Source organism: Lipophrys pholis (assembly GCF_963383615.2).
Source record: "Lipophrys pholis genome assembly, chromosome: 9".
NCBI classification, from domain to species: domain Eukaryota; kingdom Metazoa; phylum Chordata; class Actinopteri; order Blenniiformes; family Blenniidae; genus Lipophrys; species Lipophrys pholis.
In genome coordinates this window covers 27,177,615-27,196,735 of record NC_137639.1, presented here as the reverse complement: position 1 = coordinate 27,196,735, position 19,121 = coordinate 27,177,615, and the positions used below count along the sequence as shown (strand labels likewise).

The 19,121-nt window shown below is 41.2% G+C and overlaps 2 protein-coding genes across 2 annotated transcripts in view; one reads left to right on the top strand and one right to left on the bottom strand.

Moving 5' to 3' along the window:
* The window catches only part of vwde (von Willebrand factor D and EGF domains), a 28,071-nt gene extending 19,069 nt beyond the window's left edge, over positions 1–9,002 (bottom strand). The window contains exons 1-7 of the mRNA XM_080471312.1: positions 8,942–9,002; positions 6,464–6,654; positions 3,994–4,231; positions 3,772–3,849; positions 1,672–1,901; positions 1,093–1,182; positions 46–226 (exon numbers count right to left, since the gene is read on the bottom strand). Of these exons, the coding sequence (XP_080327438.1) occupies positions 46–226; positions 1,093–1,182; positions 1,672–1,901; positions 3,772–3,849; positions 3,994–4,231; positions 6,464–6,654; positions 8,942–8,957 (1,024 nt within the window). The 5' untranslated portion in view covers positions 8,958–9,002. The remainder of the gene's footprint in view (positions 1–45; positions 227–1,092; positions 1,183–1,671; positions 1,902–3,771; positions 3,850–3,993; positions 4,232–6,463; positions 6,655–8,941) is intronic.
* Positions 9,003–15,779: 6,777 nt separating this feature from the next.
* On the top strand, positions 15,780–17,787 carry cUnh7orf78 (chromosome Un C7orf78 homolog). Its single transcript, XM_080470879.1, has 4 exons — positions 15,780–16,438; positions 16,596–16,680; positions 16,882–17,024; positions 17,319–17,787. Exons 1-4 carry the CDS (start codon positions 16,001–16,003, stop codon positions 17,400–17,402), a joined length of 750 nt encoding a protein of 249 aa, XP_080327005.1. The 5' UTR covers positions 15,780–16,000; the 3' UTR covers positions 17,403–17,787.
* The last annotated feature ends 1,334 nt before the right edge of the window (positions 17,788–19,121 follow it).

The window sequence follows — 19,121 nt, the reverse complement described above, 5'->3', positions numbered from 1 at the left end:
AGCCTCCTTTAATTTCCTTGTGCAGATTTAGTGTTTTAACGTCACCTTGACTGCTGGTGGTGAAATGCAGGGACAGAGTGCACCGCTCTGTGGAGGAAGAGGAAGAGGAAGAGGAAGAGGAAGAGGAAGAGGAAGAGCTCTCTGGACACGGGAGAGGAACAGTGCTCTCGACAGCCAGCTCGTAAAGCCTCCCATCCTCTGAAACGCGGCTCAACTCTGGTATCAACTGTGAAAAAGGTGTTTTAAAAACAACAGTTGTCAGATTTTTCATTATAAAACTTCAATGACAATATTCACCTTCATTCAACCTTTTATGTGGCAACTAACAATATTAAAATGTGGAATTCCTCTGAATCTGAAAATAACGGCGATGCAAAACACTTTACGCTGCTCATGATACCACAAAACACCCATGCTACGATTCTTATGCTATTATTGTTTTATTGATATATTTGTTATTAACAATATTTTAAACGATGTGAAAGGGAAAATTGTCAGGCTGAAATGTTGCATCATGGTTTTTTTTATTCCAGATCAGGAGGCTCTTTAGCCTTGAAGCTTTCAGGAAAACATATATAAACATTTATTTCTTATTTCTACCTTACCTCTTGGCTAAAAAAACAACTAAAATGGGACACGTAGATAAAACCACCATAAATGGGGGAAAATGCTAAAACAGCTTTAAATAATAATAATAAAAACACCAAAATGACTACAATTTCTAAAAGACAAAAAAAAAAAAAAAAAAAAAAAGGTCAGAATTGTCTATGAAATGTCAGAAGAAGGTGAAACTGCTAAAAAAAACATCCAAAACAAACATTTAATTGAATGTTTCTCATCCTAAATTGCAGCTGAAACTTCATGAATTTTTGTTTGTTGATGAAAACTGTTCTCTTTAAGCTGCAATAGCCTCATTTTAAAGGTAAATAGTACAAAAACAATTACTGAGGATACTTGGCGATTCTAAATTGCCCATCGGTCTGAAAGAGAAAGTGTGTGACTGTTTCTTAGTGTGGCACGCAGAAGAGTTTGAAATGTGCTGAAGTAGCACAGCAGAAGACGATCAGAAAAGATCAGGTGAGTTTTACTTACTCTGATCCCGGCGAAGAACTCCTGACTCTCCACTGAAGTACTGCGGACATCAGGCGAGTCCAAGAAGAAACTGGAGCTGGAGCAGGAAATCTGAGAAGATGAGCAGATTTACTATTTTGTTCTTCTAATTTAATCCCAAATTTTTTTAAATCCACTGTGCCGGAGGAGAAGCAGGTTCCAAGGTTTCTGTTCTAAACCTCTGTGTGATTGATTCTACTTTTATTTCTATATACAAATGATTAAAACAAGACTGTGAAACTCTGTAATATGGACATCGGTTACAGATAGAACTGCCAGAATAAAAGCAAATATAAAGACAAGAAACCGTGTTTATAAAATGTTGTTTTGCATACGAGCATTAAGATAAAACAACATACTGACAGGTTTCAGTATTATCTTTGGGCCCAGCTGCCTCAACAATGCAAAACAGCATATTTCAATATTATATCTAGAGTCATTTTTAAATGGATAAAAACTATTAAGTGTCATTTAAATTCTCATTCGTTTGACTTGAAATCTCCTAAATCTACTTTATGTGACTTTGTGATGAAACGCCTTGAGGTGGCTCCGGCTTCTCACTTTATCCCCGAGCCGGAGGTTGAATCCGTCCAGCTCGATGGCGGCGGAGGTCTGGACGGTGGTCTCCTGTTTGAGCTCCTCCTTCCGGCCCGCGGCGAGGAGGCGGGACCAGGCCACCACGTAACCCAGCGAGCTGCTGGAGCTGCCCACGAAGCTGCACTTCAGGTAGACGGAGGTGCCCGTCACCTCGGGGACGATCACTGGGACGGACGGAGCGGGAGGCGGCTCTTCTGAGGAAAGACGGGTAGAAAGAAGAGTTTAAAAAGAAAAAAAAAAAAAACACCGTTTGATGTTTTTAACCTGATTGTTAGGCGTGCATCAAAAAAACACAGGTGCTAAAGCAGGTGAAATTCAGTTTATTCAAGGAATTTCCTTTTTACGTAATTTAAATCATCAAAGAAATGTTTGAAATTATCAGCTGACCAGATCATGTTTTATCTTCTGATTCTGAATATTAATAAAACACTGAAGCCAGTGGAGGTGGTGGAGGAGTACAAATATCTGGGCACCATCATGGACAACCTCCTGAGATTCTCTGCCAACACAGAAGAGATTCTCAGGAGGTGTCATCAACGAATGTACCTCCTCAGGAAACTCAATTCCTTTGGAGTCAGCACAGCCATCATGATGACTTTTTACTATGCCTTCATTGAAAGCATCATGACCTTCTCCATGACCTGCTGGTTCCACTCTCTCAGCCTTCAAAACAGGAACAGACTGCAGCGCACTGCATCGGTTTGCTCAAAAATCATTGGTTTGCCTGTCAGAACTCTTGCACACATCTTCAGCCAACAGGCCCTGAGACAGGCAACCAAAATCATTAATGATCCCTCCCACATTCTCCACCCCGCATTTCAATGGCTTCCCTCCGGGCGGCGCCTCCGCTGCATTGCCTGCAGGACTGAGAGGAGGAGCGCTACCTTTGTCCCCAAAGCCATTCTGCTCTTCAACTCCAGCTGCTAACATAACATCACATTCCCTTTTCCTCGATTATTTATACTCTTTATACTCATCTTACACTGTCCACACCCCATTTCACCCACTTCAGTCACTTTACTTGATATTATGTATAAACCATATAGTCTATAATTATTACTCTTTTTTTACTATATTTATTTATTCATTTATTTTTATTCGATTTTATTCTATTGTCTGTCATTGTCCTGCTCAGTTGTAGTTGCCCAATTGCCCCTTGGGGATAAATAAAGTATTTGATTGATTGATTGATTGATTGAGGTTCAAAACAACCTCAAAGGCACAAAACAACCACAAAAAGTAACAAAACAACTACAAAGACAAACAAAACTACCACAGAGATGCTAAATAAACAAAAGCAACCAGAAAAAGACACAAAGAACTCAAATAGAAACAAAGAAACAAAAAACTCAGAAGAAACACAAACATCCAAAAAAAGGATAAAACCACAAAGAGAAATAAACAACTAAGATGAGACACAAAACAATAACAAAGGGAAGCAAAACAATCTAAAGGATATTAAAAAAAAAAAAACACCAAGAGACACAAAACACCTCAAAAAACTGCGAAACAAAATACGCTTGTCAAACTATTTTGTTTTGCTTTTCTATTTCAGTAAAACTACGGATTTATTCCAGAATCTCCTCAAAAGTTATGAGCCAAATAAATTATGTTATGAATTCTCCTTGTTTGGCAGATTCTATAAATTCCCGTTGATGAAGACTGAGTCCTTCAATCCATCTGAAATCAGGGACGATTAAATGACTTTCTTATGAGGGGTCAATATAGTAAACTGCGCTGAATTGAAAAGAAATACGTCGATAGTAGTTTTAGCTTCCGAACATCCATTTACACTCTGCCAGTGAAAAATACTCTGTGAAGGTTTTCCTATGATAATCCTGGGAACAGCAGCCTGGGCAGGAACATGAGAGCATCATCTAAAAAGAGTTCATGAATCTGTTCTGTCATTCCTATCTAATTAAACCCCTCCTCTCTTTCTGCTGCTCCTGAAGAGGGACGGCTGGAGGTGAACTTCCCGTCTCCACACCGCGACTCCCCCGCCACCACACCGTTCTGCTGTTCCCGCCAACGCCAGCAGACAATCGCAGCGGCGGGGTTCCTCACTTTTACAGGTTCCGTCGGCGCTCGCTTCGTCGGGGCCACAGGTCAGTGGGGCCGTCGGTACGGAGTCTGGTTCCTCTGCTAGAACAAGATGATTATAAATGAATATTATGAGATACTGCCTGTTTTTTTTTAGTCCAGAGGAAATCTTGACCCCTCCTGGCAGGCAAAGCTCTGGGCTGTGCCGAGGCACCACTTCCCCTTGCCTGCCATACGTGTACTCACCCTGTGCACAGTACGCCATGCATCCCTGTGTTGGCTGCAGCAGGTAAACGAAGAAGTCCCCACAGTTTCGGACGGTGACCGGGAGGCGAAACATGCAGCAGTCTTTGCTGCTGCTGCTGCTCTGGAACGACTGCCAGGTAGCGCAGGCCATCAGCTGTTTGACCTCCAGCGGCGCTGGCAGCGACTCGCCGTCACCCAGCGACAGCCACACCGGAGCCTGAGTCCCACAGTGATTCACCTGGATCCAACACAAAAACACGGATTTCCCACTTGTGACAGAACAACTCACCTTTAAAGCAGATTTACTGAAATACGACACAGAAATCAGTGCCGACGAACACCTTCATGTGCCACTGGTCAAAAAGAAAGCCTCGTATTGTATTGACCAAAATCACACTTATTTTTACCACTTATAGTTAAAAATGGGACAAAGTTCTCACTCAGTTTCTGTAAAAGATCGACATACATGCTACTTTCGTGTATTGCTAAAGTGCTCTAAACATCAAATCATCACATATATTTGAAATCTTCCTGTAGTTTTATATGTGCGATGCTTATTGTAGTTTATCAGAAGGGAAAGTTGCTTCTTCAGAGTAAAATGGGTGCAAAATTTAGCAGCAACACGGTGTGATCACATACATACATATATATATATATCACAGTTATCATCAATGCACAAGCAGTTCTCAGTAATAAACAGGAAGAAAAGCAGAATTTGGCAAATAAGGAAACTTGCCTGACAAAATAAATAGCAATAAGGAAAACAGTAATAACGTATAAATGCACATTCTTTAAAACAAAAAACCACATATAAATGTATGTTTTTCCACATTTAGTCTGATTCATTACGAAGACCGTCTAAACTTTGTCGTGTCACACATGTTCACAGCGACTGTCTCTTCCTTCCTCCAGCCTCTCCCGTGGTTCTCCGTCCCCCGGGGGGGGGAGCAGCGGAGCCCTGGGAAGGCAAAGGGAGGTCCGACTCGCTGGATGGATCCTGCAGACGCTCAGCAGGCGGCCCGCAGGAAACGAGACACATTCCAGCTCTTCCCAGGCGAGAGCAGTCGGACCACCGGAGAGCTTCTCGATGGATATGCATTTGTACCCGTTTGTCAAAAGATGACTCAGCTCATTATCTATGTGTATTCTTCGACGAACTGGGCTCACATTTATACTCCAAAGTTTTACATTCTGAAGAGAAAGTCAAACTACCTAAAAAAATTAATTTAAAAAAAAAGTAGGTACCTGCTGACGCCAGGGGGTCTTCACTGATTGGACGCGCTGCCAATGACACGTCTTGTCGCTGATTGGACAGTCTATTGTTTATAGTTTTTAACGCCCACAGTAAATGTTATAATGTCGTAGGTTGACGGCGTACAAAGTATCACCTCATACTCACGCCCCGCATCCAAATCAAGACTGACAAACCAGAAGAGTCGGACCTTTGTTGGCGCTCCTGTTTGGAGGTCGTATGGATTTTCTGTTAAAAAGACGCACTGTGCTTCTGCCCAATCAGCGACGAGGGTGTCACTGACAGCGCGTCCAATCAGCGACGAGCCCCGCCGTCAGCAGACGCGTTTATGAATTTTGGTCGCGTTTTCTTGATGTAGCAGTGTTCAGTGCCTATGTCGTAGCGTTTTCCTCTTCGGGGCGACTTAATAAAATCAGGTATGCACAGGAAAACTTCTGAAATTCTCTTTTAGCAGAGCTTTATATCCTGGGTGTAACAACCAATAATGTAATAATGGAGAATAATTTCATACCTGCATAGTGTAGTAGGATATTTTAGCATCATTTCATTAATAATCAAATAAGTTATTATAGTCGCTTTAAATAAAATGTGTAATAACTTCCATTTGTTCACTGTGAGGGAGAAGCACAAAACACTGAGACCCAGAATTGAAGAAAAAAAAATAAAAAATAGCATGAATGCCCAAAGTCTGGAGAAAAAAACACTGTGACAGATGGTCTCTGAAATCACACCCACTGTGATCACTTGTGAGCACTTCCTTACACAAATAAGACTCACAGAGAGAAACGTTAATCTTCATTGATTTAAATGTAATGACGGTGTCATGTTGCTGTTGCTGCTCCGCTGACATCAAACCGAATAATGCTGCAGAGCTACAATAAGTTGACATGTACGTTGAGTTTTTCTAATGTTAAATATGGAAAAACAATTAATGTTTCAAGCATAACAAGCAGATTAATGGATTATTCTTCATGTGAGTTATAAAAAAAAAAGCACTATTCCAGCCTCGACGTTCTCTGTGATGGATTGCACAACTTAAATAAAGTTAAGAGTCGACTAATCGATCTGCGTGACATTATTCAAATGGAAATGAGGGATTGGCGTCGGAGATGAGGAATGGAAGTGCACATGATGTGTAATCTCGGTGAAAAGAGTTTGGTTCACCGCCATATATTTGTGTGTGTGTGTGTGTGTGTGTGTGTGGTCCAATAGCGTTACCTCCACGCACTGGGTGGGCATCGCCGCCGGCTTGTCGAAGATCTGGAACTGGTACCAGCCGGCGGCGAGGGAGTGGTCGCAGATGAAGTCCTGCAGGGCCGACTGCTGCAGCCAGCTGGAGCTGAAGGTGGCGCTGCGGTAGGGGTCCTGGAGGACGGCGTGGCCCCCCGGCGCACACTCTGCAGGGGGCGCTGCAGGCACAACCAGAGACGCCGCGTAAGAATCTGGATGTTTACCGGGACTGTCGGCAGCAGGGATCAAACACACGTGGAAAAAGTTTCTGCACGGCCACACGGTGATGTATTGGTTTGCACTTTCTGGCTCACAGGAAGTTCAGCTCAGGTTTCCTTCTGCTTTCAGGGACTTTAAAGAATCTCCTGCTTCGTTTTATTTAATGACTAAACTCGTCACTGCAACGATACTCAGCGGCCGCCTGAAGCCGCAATGTTCTTTATTTGTATATTAATGATGGATAAATGTGTGTCCAAGAAGTTATCGGTCATCATAAATCATCAGGATGATGATTCCCTCCAAAAATTATTTATATTTAAAAACAAGAGAAAATGCCAGCGTGTGCAAGAAATGTGAGGTCGTGTATTTTAACAGCTAATTCTGCATCTTCCATTTCCTGGGTTTTCTGTTGTCGAGTACAAATGAAAAGTTGTAGAACACCTGGTTTATTTCTTGAGGTGATTGTGTGTATTTCCCTGACTGGTCTTGAACTACTATTACGAGAGTGCGTACTGTTATTCCTCCTTATCCTGCTGAAGTTTTGGTAAAAATTCACCAGATTCTTTTTTTTTGTTATATCTTAGTTGTCGCAAGATGAAATTTTCGTTTGTTTGTTTTTTGAGAATAATGGTGTCCAGTTCTCATTTGACCTTTTGCAGCTGATTCCAAAGGTGGTTGTTGGGTTCTTTGGCGTATTTTTCTGTTAATTCCTTAATGTTTTTTTGTTTAGTTTGATTTTTCTTGTAGAAGGAGTAAGATATTATTTTGCCTCTCATCCCAGCTTTACCAGTTTCCCAGAGTAACGGTCGGAGATATAGTTGGGGAGTCATTTGTTTTTAAAAAGTCTGCACACTCTCTCCTTGTCATCTCGTTAAATGATTTATCTTTAAGTAAGGTAAAGGTGTTGGTTAATGGGAAGGCGAATCAATACTGGAGCGTGGTCGCTGATATTGATATTCTGGGACTAATCTTATTGATACAGGTACAGATGATGGCACTTCAAGACGTTTCCTGGTGAAGGGATGCACATATTAGAGAATAAATAGTAAATGATTGATTTAGATGTTTACCTTTACTTTGCATTGTGCAGTAATAGCACTGTGGACATCCGGTTGTTCATCCTACCGTTTAAATTGTTCCTAAATATACCTGATGCACATAATCTAATTTCTTTTCTTCCTCTATTCAATGTGCCACTCTTGCCCACCTAATTGCCCCACGGGGGATAAATAAAGTTTTTGCGGATTCTAATTCTATTTAACGTGGTTCTGCAGTCTCAGGCCATTATTACTCATTTAGTCACATTCATCCATTCACACACTCACACACCAATGACGACAGCCGCCATGCAAGGTGTTCGACCGCCACTGGCAGGAATCCGAGATTCAGTGTCTTGCTCAAGGGCATTTCAATATGAGGACATGATAAGGTAGGGGACTGAGTGATAGGTAATCGTTTTGGCAGATTAAATTAAGGACATGAAAATTAAACGACATGTCAGCCTATCAAGGGGTGTGGTCAAACATTTCAGTTCAGGAACCACAACAAACCAAACCAGAGGAATGACAGGGGGATCTTAAAAATAAGGACGATTCCAACTGTTTGTCGATGTTGGCGCTACGACTGTAAAACAAAAAAAATCGGGAATTGTGAAAATGTCACTTTAAAACCGAGTATCAGGAAATGAAGAGAGAGGACAGACACAGTCAGAAAAGTGAAATCTGAGAAGACGGGAGCTGTAAGCCAGAAGAACGGCCATCGTTTCTCTGCACAGTGGCACACTGTTTAACACCCCTGACCCCGAGAGGTCAAGTGAAAGGTGATGCCCGCAGCAGAGAGAGACGACAGGACAGGAGCTGTCTGAGCTGCAAAGCCTCGACACCTTGGGTCCTCGTGGCCACCTGAGCAGGAACCCAGAGGGGGGTGGGGGGGTGTCTGCATCCGGTCCGCCTGGGAAGGAACTGAAGCCCAACATGACAGTGAACTTCATCTCCACTACAGGATGCATTACACATGGAGGTATGTGGCCTTGACTGACAGCGACATGATGGATGGAAAATGACTGCAGGAGAGATCTCAGAGCTACTGAACATTGGAAAAAAAGTCTTTAGAAATAAAACAATGTTAGATTTTTAAATTGTGTTTTGTTTTTTTAAATAAACACAATAGAGAAAGTTTGTTTCTTCCTACGTGTTAATCAACTGATCAAACTTAAAGTGTTTGAATGGTTCAGAAGCGTGAGCTCACCTATGTCAGCGTGCATCGCCGCAGAGAGAGAAATCCCACTGCAGAGGAGGAGAAGTTTTAAAGCAGGTTCCAGTCGCATCGTCCTGCAGAGAGACGCGTCCAACGACCACCGCGGTGTCAAAGCCAAACTACAGATCCGACGCCAGGTGGAGGAAGCGGGGGGTTTCTCTGCAGGCTGGTTGAAGCCGACTCGTGAGCCCGGAGGACGGAGGGATCTGTCGGCGTGTCGGTGGGAGTCGCAGCGGTCTGATCCTCCGGCGGCTGCAGCATCACAGCCTGTTGTTATTAGGAGGGGCGACCAACTCTGACCCAAACCTCCGCACGTCTCATCCACTGCATCTGAGGAGGACTGTCCAAATGGGGGGGCAATCTGCCGCGTGAACTACTTTATGTTCGAATTGATTTATCTGTTAAAAAACAAAAGAAATCAGAAAACACGCGTTTCGCTTGAGTTGGTGTCACTTCCGGTTCGGAGTTTCAGGTAAACAAACGCTGAACAAGTCCGAAACGTATTTAATTATTTCCTCTGCTCCATTAATATATGGTAACGATTTGTATTAATTATACCACATAATACTGCATATTATGTCTTGTGATGACCTAGATCAGTGGTATTCAAAGTAAGGGGGTCCTCTAGGGGGCGCCAAAGAGTTATAAAGCTGGAAAACATGGCTGTATGGATGGATGGATGATGGATGGATGGATGATGGATGGATGGATGGATGGTAGGCACATAGATATAAAATGTTTTATATCTATGGGTAGGCAGGTTGGCTGCGGCTCGGTCGTTTGAGCTCCAATAATAGTCGTCGACGTGTCGAAGTGTCCTTGAGCAGAACACTGAATCTCAAATTGCTCCCAGTGGATTAACAGAGCGCAGGAATGTGGCAGCCACATCCATTGGTTCAAGAATGTCCCTCAGGGATTAATAAAGTATTCCTCATTCCATTGTGAGGATTTTGGATAAAACTTTTAAAATTCACATTTCAGGACAAAACTTCATTGCACGTGTACAAGAAACAAACTAAAATCATGAAGAAATCTTTGTTGGAGACAGAACTCTGACCTCATTGACAAGTCATTCAACAAACATACAATACAGAGACGATAGTATTATTATTATCTAGTTTTGTGCCATTTGTTACCTCACAGGTAGATCCTACTGAGTCTTCAATAATGAATCTTCGGGGTCGTGTGTTTAGGATGCATGTTGAGCGCTCACTAACATTATGCTGTTGTGATTCTAATAATATAACGTGTTTTCACGGTTTTGGAATCCTTAAATATGATCCCACTCATGACCTGTCACATTCACCCGCTCACTCCACAGCAGTCATGCACACATCACAGTTTTATTGGTGAGTAAGCTGCTGTAGAGTCCAGATTTCCTCCTCCATGACAGCAACCCTGCAGCAAACTGTTTTCTCTACACGCAGGAAGAGACTGATGCCTAATCATGGAGCTTGCTCCTGGCTCCTGTTGATGTTTCATTATTCACTTCTCCAAACCGTTAAAACAGATGGCCCGGCATGCTTCATCTTTCAGTTAAACAGCCTGAGCCAACGGGGTGGGATTTTTTTATGGAATGAAACAAATATCAGAACCTGATTGTTAGATCAGTTTGTTAGAGGAAATATGAAACACGAGAAGTCATGGGTCACTTTAACCTCTGAAACGTTGTAAATCCGGATCTGCCTCGCAAAAGAGATCTTGATTTGAATGAGATTTCATTGTAAAATAAAGCTGCTCTTCTCCAATGTTGCATTTGTTTTTACAAAAACTGATAAATATCTAATTATTGGCATGAATGCAGCTTGGTTTTATGTGTTAGTGGTTTAGTTATCAGGTTTTCTGATTATATATTTTATAGAGTGCCAGTATGTCTGCAGAATGGTCAAACTCTACCTTTTTTCTTTTTTTTTTTTAAATTAGACTGCAACCTTTAGTAACTACCGGCTGGAGGACTGTGCTTGAAGTAAACTGGATGGTTTAAGTAAACTGCAAAGTTTCAACGATGAATAATAAAGAGTCTTGACAGCTGTACGTTTTCCTCCTGGTGCAACATGAAGGTGCCTGAATGTCTTCGTAAAGACGCTCGCCTGGTGGAAGCACCGTATAAGCCCTTTTCTCATAAACCGCCTGGACCATCAACATGGTAAAAGAAAAAAAAAAGAAAAAATCTGGAAGATCCATCAGGTAAAAAAATCCCTTCTCCTCTTTCCGTCTACTCACTCTTCATCTTACACAACCCGTCATTAAATGTCCTCCAGCGTCCTGGATGGAAAACACGACTCTACGCCAAGCACACGCATGTAGAAAGTTTGTACCTTTCAAGTTACATCCGGAAAGCGAAGAAAGATGTAAACAAATGGGGATAATTGCCCGGTTTAATAGTTTAATCTACATACACAAGCTCATTTTCTATAATTTTCCCTCATTACAATCAGTTATGCAGACGTGGGAGCTATAGCAGCTCCGCAGTGTCCCCTGGGAGACGTCATATCAGCTAAATGATGCAGACGGTATATAATTACTTTAACCTCCACCACCGACGGCAGAACTGATTACTTCCCAGTCCTCCAGAAGGAGAAGACGAGAACAGGAAAGCACAAGAAAACACAACAAATACGTCAAACATAAATAGACAGTGCCACATGAAGAGGTGTTTATTTATTGCTGTGTAACATTGATTAAAAATAAAAATGATAAAAAGTTGGGGCGGGGGGGGGGTCACTGAGTTGCAAACATCTGCTGAGGTTTACATTATCTCCTTGTCGAGTCGCCATGAGGAAGATTTGACTGATTTGAGCTCAAAGGTGTTTGGAAGAATTATTCTGATACAGTCAAAGGAGAAAATGTAATGAACTTCACACGTAAAACACATTTCTACCAAATAAGCAAAAATAACACAGTCACATTCACAACACATGACAACGGTTGCTATAGGAACCGTTTGGGGTTCAGATTTTGGCCAAAGGGAGACTTTCAAGTGTGGCGAGGGTGAGATGGTGGATTGAACCGCCAACCTTTAGGAGGAGGAGAATGACCTTCTCTACCACATGAGCCTCCAAGGTTACAAGTGGAAGTCAAGATGTTGGATGAATAGAGAAATGCACCCTAATATGAGGAAGCGACATGTTTCTAAATGATCCAACAAGAAATTGTAAAAGCATTTGTGCCAGGTGTTTACATGGAATGATGCATTTGTAACTATTAAAAGACTTTATCCCCCCCCCCCCATCAGCCCCACAATGGTTTGGTCCATTTCTCTGCTCAGTGGAAGTGAGTCAGATTCACTTATTACAGTTGGACAAACTTTCATTTACTTTTTAAAACAGTTAAACACTTTCTAAGAAACTCACTGAATTACAGAGCCAAGTTGGAACTTTTTATAATAACGAATAGCATATTTAGGGAAGTGACTGGACGTGAAGGATAAACAAAATTAATTGATCGATATTTACTCAATGGAAAACAAAATATATTTTTGTTAACTAAATCCCTTCTGATATGGTCAGTAAATTCATGTGTCTATACTTTATCTACCCATTAAATATCCAGTAAACATAGTTCAGAAGATGTCAATGCAGTACACGTGACCGCACCACTCAAGTCCACGTTTGATCATTTTTGGGAGTTTATTGATCCTCCATGGTGCTGATTGTAACTGATTAAACGGATTCAGCTTAAAGTAAAAATCTGCTAAAATAACAGTAGACTAATTTTATAGACTATAATAATTAAAAAACTCAAAAAGTTTCAGTAAAATGTTGATGCGCCCCTAAAGCGAAAATCAAAAACGTTATGTCGGTCTGTGAAACATCAGGTCATCAAAAAGACGTAAATCCCAGAAGTCAGTATCGAGAAAGCCGGTACATTTCAGTCCGAAATGTCAATAAACGCTGGAAATATGTGCAGTAAAAATCTACTGTTCTGTATATATTTTCTGAATTCTTCTACTTTGTTGTGTTTTGCATTGTCTGCATGGACATTTAGGGTTGCGTCACAAAATAAGTAAAAACAGGAATTTAATCAGTGTCAAAGTCATAAATATAAAAGTTATTGTTTATAGCCGATCATGTTTCATTAGTCTGGGAGCAGGACTGTTCCCTCGGTCTGAGCTCAGATGGAAGAAAAGAGGAAAAGAATCGTCTGATCTGAAGGGACGAGCGGCGTGTTGACAGATCCTAGAAACTCTTTCTTGCCTCGCAGACAGTGATGAAACGATGGTGAAAACAGACGCGCGTCCCGACACTCAGTCAGATGATGCATGCTCCTTATGAATATGCAACGGGAGTTTCAGAGAAATAATCTACCAGACACACATGTCCTCATGTGTTGTGCCATATCTGATAAAGTTTCCTCGCTTGGGCCTCAAATGTTCAGCTTTGGCTTCTTTTTATCGCCTCCGAATAGCAACGCTTGCATGATTGATCTATTCTGCCATTCCTGACCGTGTTAAAACAACCGAGCAATTAGGCTCCCCCCTCCTCCCCCCCCGTCGCCACGGTGACCCGGAAACACCCGCGAAGCCACTTGAAGACGAGGTCATCGACTCGTCTTCCTTTACAAAAGGCCGTAATTGTTCTGGGCCGAGCCGGCGTTGGCACGGCGGCTGTAAATGTCAGCGGACACAATGGCAGGGAGCCTGTGAAGGCGGCTACTGGTTCTGACGGGGGCGGCGAGGTCAGGACCTTCGCAGGCCGCCGTTTGCTTTCAGCTCAGGTTTCCTGTTGCCTCTGCTCCCCCGTGTCAGCTGTCCAAGTCAGTACAAACAAAAGCGTGAGTGCCGCAACAACTGCCGGCGCCGCCGCATACAGATCAGGGTTTTTCACAGTTCTCTGCGTAGATGTCACAACTCTCACTTGTGATGTTCCTGTTTTTCTTTCTTTTCTTTTCTTTTTTCTTTTTTCCCTGCCGTGACACATTGGCCCCGGGAAAGAAACAAAGACACACCGAATTTCACAACTGCTTCTTGACGTGTATGACACCTGAGGGGAGCGTGGGGGGGGTGAATTAATCTTTATTTAAATTCATCCAACACATTTCGAGGTTTGAATAGCTCTCTCAGACCTGATGGTGACCCATGTTTGGACATTTATTCTCATGTCTTATAAAGGCTGTTTTTACCATTTTAGAATGCCTGACGTGTTTGCAACAAACTGCACCGGTGCATGAACACACGTGAAATATAGGGGCATCGACACAGGAGTAGTGTTTCAATCACTCAGTGTCTTAAACAGAAAGTAGAAAAATGTGCAGTATATTGCAATGTACTGTTTTTTTTTTTTTTTTTTTTTTTTTATATGCACATAAATACTGAGAGACAATGAAATAAAAAGCCAGATGTTTTATCTTTGGTATATGAAAGGAAAAAGGAAAAAAAAAAAATCTGCCTCTCTCGTTGCCACAGGCTCTTTTTCCAGACGATTTCCCTTTTTGTTGGAGGTTCAGTCAGTAAAACTATCCGGAGAGCTGCGGCAGACATTAAACCAAGTGAATCTGGAAGTTAGATCATCTCTGCAGGCCGAGTCGAAGCCTCTGCAGGCACTTTATGCATTCATCGCCATGATACTTGGAGCATTTTTACAATGCATTACTTTTAAATGGATTCAGAATAACTTCACTCTCTCTCTCTCAGTTTACGAGACATTGTGTTTATCTCTCTTGCATTTAATGACTGACATTCTCTGCTGTCTTACGTTTTCTCTGCCCCAGTCTGAGATGTAGTGCTCAGTACTTTAATACTCTACTTTTCCGGAAGTCTGGAATCTGCTGCCATCTCGTGGTAAGATCTTGACAATGCATTAATTAAAACCTGTCTGTATGAGTATATTTATACATATTTAATCATTTATCCTCGATATGAGGACAACACAGTTTAAGAAAGAATCTAAATCCATGCATGTTGAATTAAACATCGTATATTCTTCACAGAGGTGTTGTCATAAGTGTTTGCACCTGAGGTGAACCAGACGATGTTTTAGTAAACAATAAAGTTTCTATCACTTTCCACTGTAAGAAAAATATATAAATAGATTGTAACACAGCTAAAAAAATTGTAGATTTAGTTTTTGTATACATACAATTCAAAACAGCTGATTTTCTATCTTATTTTTTTACCAGTTAATTCCCCCCCTTTTTTTTAGCCTTTCAGATGTTTTGTCTTAAGTGTTTGTTTTATCCATTTGCTTTTTTTCTTTCAGCTATTGTATATCTTGTCTTTTTTTCCCTTTGCTTTATTTAAACTGTTTTAGCTATTTTTAGCCAGTTTCTCCATTTTATACCTTTCAAATATTTTGACTCTTTTAGACATTTTGGCTGTTTTTTCACTTTCTTGTGTTCATGTGGTTTTACAGCAGCTTCAGCCATTTTTGTTGTTGTGGTTGTGGGTTCTCTGTCTTTTATGAGGTTTTGGTGAGACATTCAGATTCACAACCACGTCCCCGCAAACAGCCCAGGTCAGGTTCTTTATTCAGAGATAGTATTAATGTAAGTCTGCCCTCGCCCAACTCTCCGAAAATTAAAAAAGAACCCGTGACACTTTGAAAGGAGTCCAGCTCCCTGAGAGAACGGCAGACCAGACCCAACACCAGGACTTTTAATTGTCAAAGGAGAAAAACAAATCCTGTTACATCTTCTTTCTTTTCTTTTTTTTTAAACTCTTTTAAACATCTCTACTTGATCTGAATTTGACCAAACCAACCAGTTTTCCATATTAAAGGGAGTTAATGAGCAGATTACGAGGTGCCATTCAGAGGGCACATTGTTTGTACTACGTTGCTAAGTTCCTGTTTTCTGTTTAGTTGAATGTCCCACTGAGCTCAGCCTGCTTTATTCTATTTGTTGGAGAGACTAAAGCCACTTGTTACCAAGCAGCCCTTTTTTTTTTTTTTTTGACGTGTTGTGTTTGTGGCATTGATTCTTTCTCTTTGAGCTAAAACTGCCGTCTCAGCATGTGAACAGGCAGAATTACAGCTTCACCTCGTGTGGATTTAAACATCTTTATTCTTTACACGTGAGGTAGAGTTGTACATCTTTGGACGTCGGCTGATCAACATGGCTACGTGTGGTCTTCTGCGTCCACTGTCCTCAGTCTCATTCGAAAGAAAAATCCAGTTTTCTGCAAGTCGTGATCTCTGTTTTACGAGAAGCGATTGTTTCAGGATGCCGGAGACTGAGAGTCGGAGCGACGTGTGGAGCATCAAGCCACCAGATTTCTCTGTGAAGCTATACAGCCGGCGGTTCGTTTCAGAAAAGAAAGCAAGAAAAGCTCATTCAAGTCCAGTCGTAGCTCGGCCCGACGAAGCCAGGAGGAGAAAAGAAGAAATCATCCAGAGTATTGTTCGCGTTCATCTGGAGGAGAGAAAAGGTCTTCCACAGTTCGTGGCGAGGTACCGGCCTCCCGATGCTCTGGAGTCTGAACTCTTGTTTGTGAAGAAGGGAAAGTTTCACTCCGGTCCTTACAGGAACCCGAAGCCCCACAACTTTAGACCGGTGAGTTCCTGCAAACACACAATGGACTCAATACATCTTCAGAGAAATATATAGATTTATTTTTTTTTTGTAATGCCTGGTTTGAACACAAGATGGAGACATACACAAAGATTCTCACTTGACCATTGAACAGTTTGCCTTCTGACCTTTTCTTTAGCTTGATGAAGATCTTCCAGAAGTAATAACTTCTTATGAGAAAGATCCCGGCAATTTGAAGTTGAAAATGAAGCACCTGGACACATGTAAGAGGAGATTCTTCATCCCTTCATCCCTTGTTTGTTTTGGGTTGTGACTGTTATGGTTCTAAAGTAGGACACCCGTCATTCACTCACACAAAAGCTTTTTGTGTCGGGACCTGAACTGAACAGAGTGCATGTGAACGACGCAACAAAAGGGAAACAAATGCAAGAAAGGCTGTTTCTTTTTTTCTTTTTTTTAACCAGTGAGGACGACGAAATCCGAGACCGACTTTACATTGAGAGAGTCCACAGCACAGATGAAGACGGACAAACGAGCAGAACCCACGTGGGATTCAGAGCTCGTTTTGCCTCCGCTGCCCTGGCCTCCAAAATCAGCTTCTTACACGGTCAGTGTCCGACTAAAACTTTATAGTCAGAGGTCCACATAAAGCCCAGTGTCATCTCCAATAGGCTCCAACCAGTAAAATATTAAACAATAACTTTGAATTGACAACAACTCCAGATGATTCTCTTTGTTTTAGTGTGAAGAAGTTCAAGCATATTGTCAAAAAACTGACATTTACTTCAATAGTAGTGTTTTCTTTTGGCCATTTCTACAATGCAGGTTTTCAAATGTTTGACTATCCAGGTTTAGACAGTTACTACACCTTTTTCTAAATCCACACAACTGTGTTTTACAGAGACACCGACGGAGAAGAGGAGCGTACAGCGCCTTTCTGGACCGGGTGGAGGAGAAACTCTGTAGATCTTGGGGGAATAGATGATATGTCATGCCCTGTTCTTTTTTCTTTATGAACCAGAATTGTCTGTTTATACTCCAAAAATAAGTCAAAGTTTGGTTTGTATGTACTTCAGACTTCCTAGATAGAACTTTTGGAAGGAACCTGGAAAACATCTTTGTCATATTTAGTCCTAAATGTGTTAAAGTCGTCTGTGAGAAATTACTTCACAATTCTGGCAAATGCAGTTTACTCATGGAAAATATTTCTCTATTTCTATGAATTATGAATATAAGTTTTGACAACTTAAGTAGTGAGGTCAACCCCAACTGAACCAGCATCCAGTACTTTTGGTAATTTCTTGATTTTCTGTTGTGTCACCGCATCGCGAGCTTGAATGTGTCTCCGACGTATCACGTTATGTTCATGGAGCGTGTCGAACTATCTTTGCCTGTCAACAACAACAACAACAACAACAACAACAACAACAAAGTCCTGCGGTGCCAAAACCAAGTAGCCACCGATATTACTTAACAACACAAGTATTGAAACGTTAAGAAAAACTTTATTACGCTAAACTAATGGGCATCTTTCGCTGGCCTCTCCTGGTATTTCGGTGTGTCTCGTAAAGAGGACTTAACTAAGCTGGAGTCCCCCGGAGGTTCGTATAGCAGCAGTCATGCGGAGGCGCTGGTATCGTGAAACCTGCCGCTCCGTGGACAGCTGCTCATTTGGTGCACCAAGAATTACAAACACGTGCGGCGTGCCCATGTTCCAGGCATATCTCAAATAGCTGCACACGTGTGTTTAATGAGTCATCTGTGACGGAGCGCAACTTGCAGCCTAAATATAAAATGAAAGGAATATTAGTCGCAGCTTTGAACCACATGGCTGCGATGTCTTGTTCTGATTATAAGCACATAGTTTCAATAGTTCCTGTTCTCCCATTGTTTTTTAAGTACCAAGACTCAGTGTGCAGGCTGCTGGGGAATACATGAATACATTTGAAACTAGTTTCCAATGCTCTACGTGACGCAAAACATGTTTTATATGGACTAGTGATGTACACTGATTAAATTTTAATGAAATATTAAATATCTTTATATAAATTCTGAATTTACATATCAAATAAGTTGTCTCGATTACCCTGCGTCCCAGTACCACATTAACATTTAATAACATCAGATTAATATTAAAAGAGAGGAAGTCTTATTATTGTTATGGTATTTGCATTTGAACTAATTCAATACTTTTACTGTTTTGTTTTTTAAACAAATGTTTGCGCGCATGAAGGCACACAAGTTTGCAATATCCTTTGAAAAGGGATTCAAGGCAAAAAGTATTTTTTCTTGCAACCACAAAATTATGAATTAATATTAAAATACTGTGTCAGCTAGTTCCTTATTTTGCCTATGAAAACATGCTTTAAAAAAACCTAATATGTTATATAAATACATGTGGAGAAAGTACTTAATATATGGACTAATGGCTCTAAACACTAAAGTGACACAAAAATACACAAAACTGGCAAAATAAAACAACAAGGAGGCACAAACAGACGCAAAGATATAAAACAAACACACAAACAGTAAAGAACTACAAGCAGATCCCAAATCAACAAAACCATGTATAGGATCACAAAGAGACAATATGAACAAAACATAAAGTATTTGCAAGGAAGTACTCAGAAATACAAAGAGATGTAAATTTGGAAAACAACAACATTATTTTACTTTCTTCATCAACTGTGCACGCCGCTGCTAA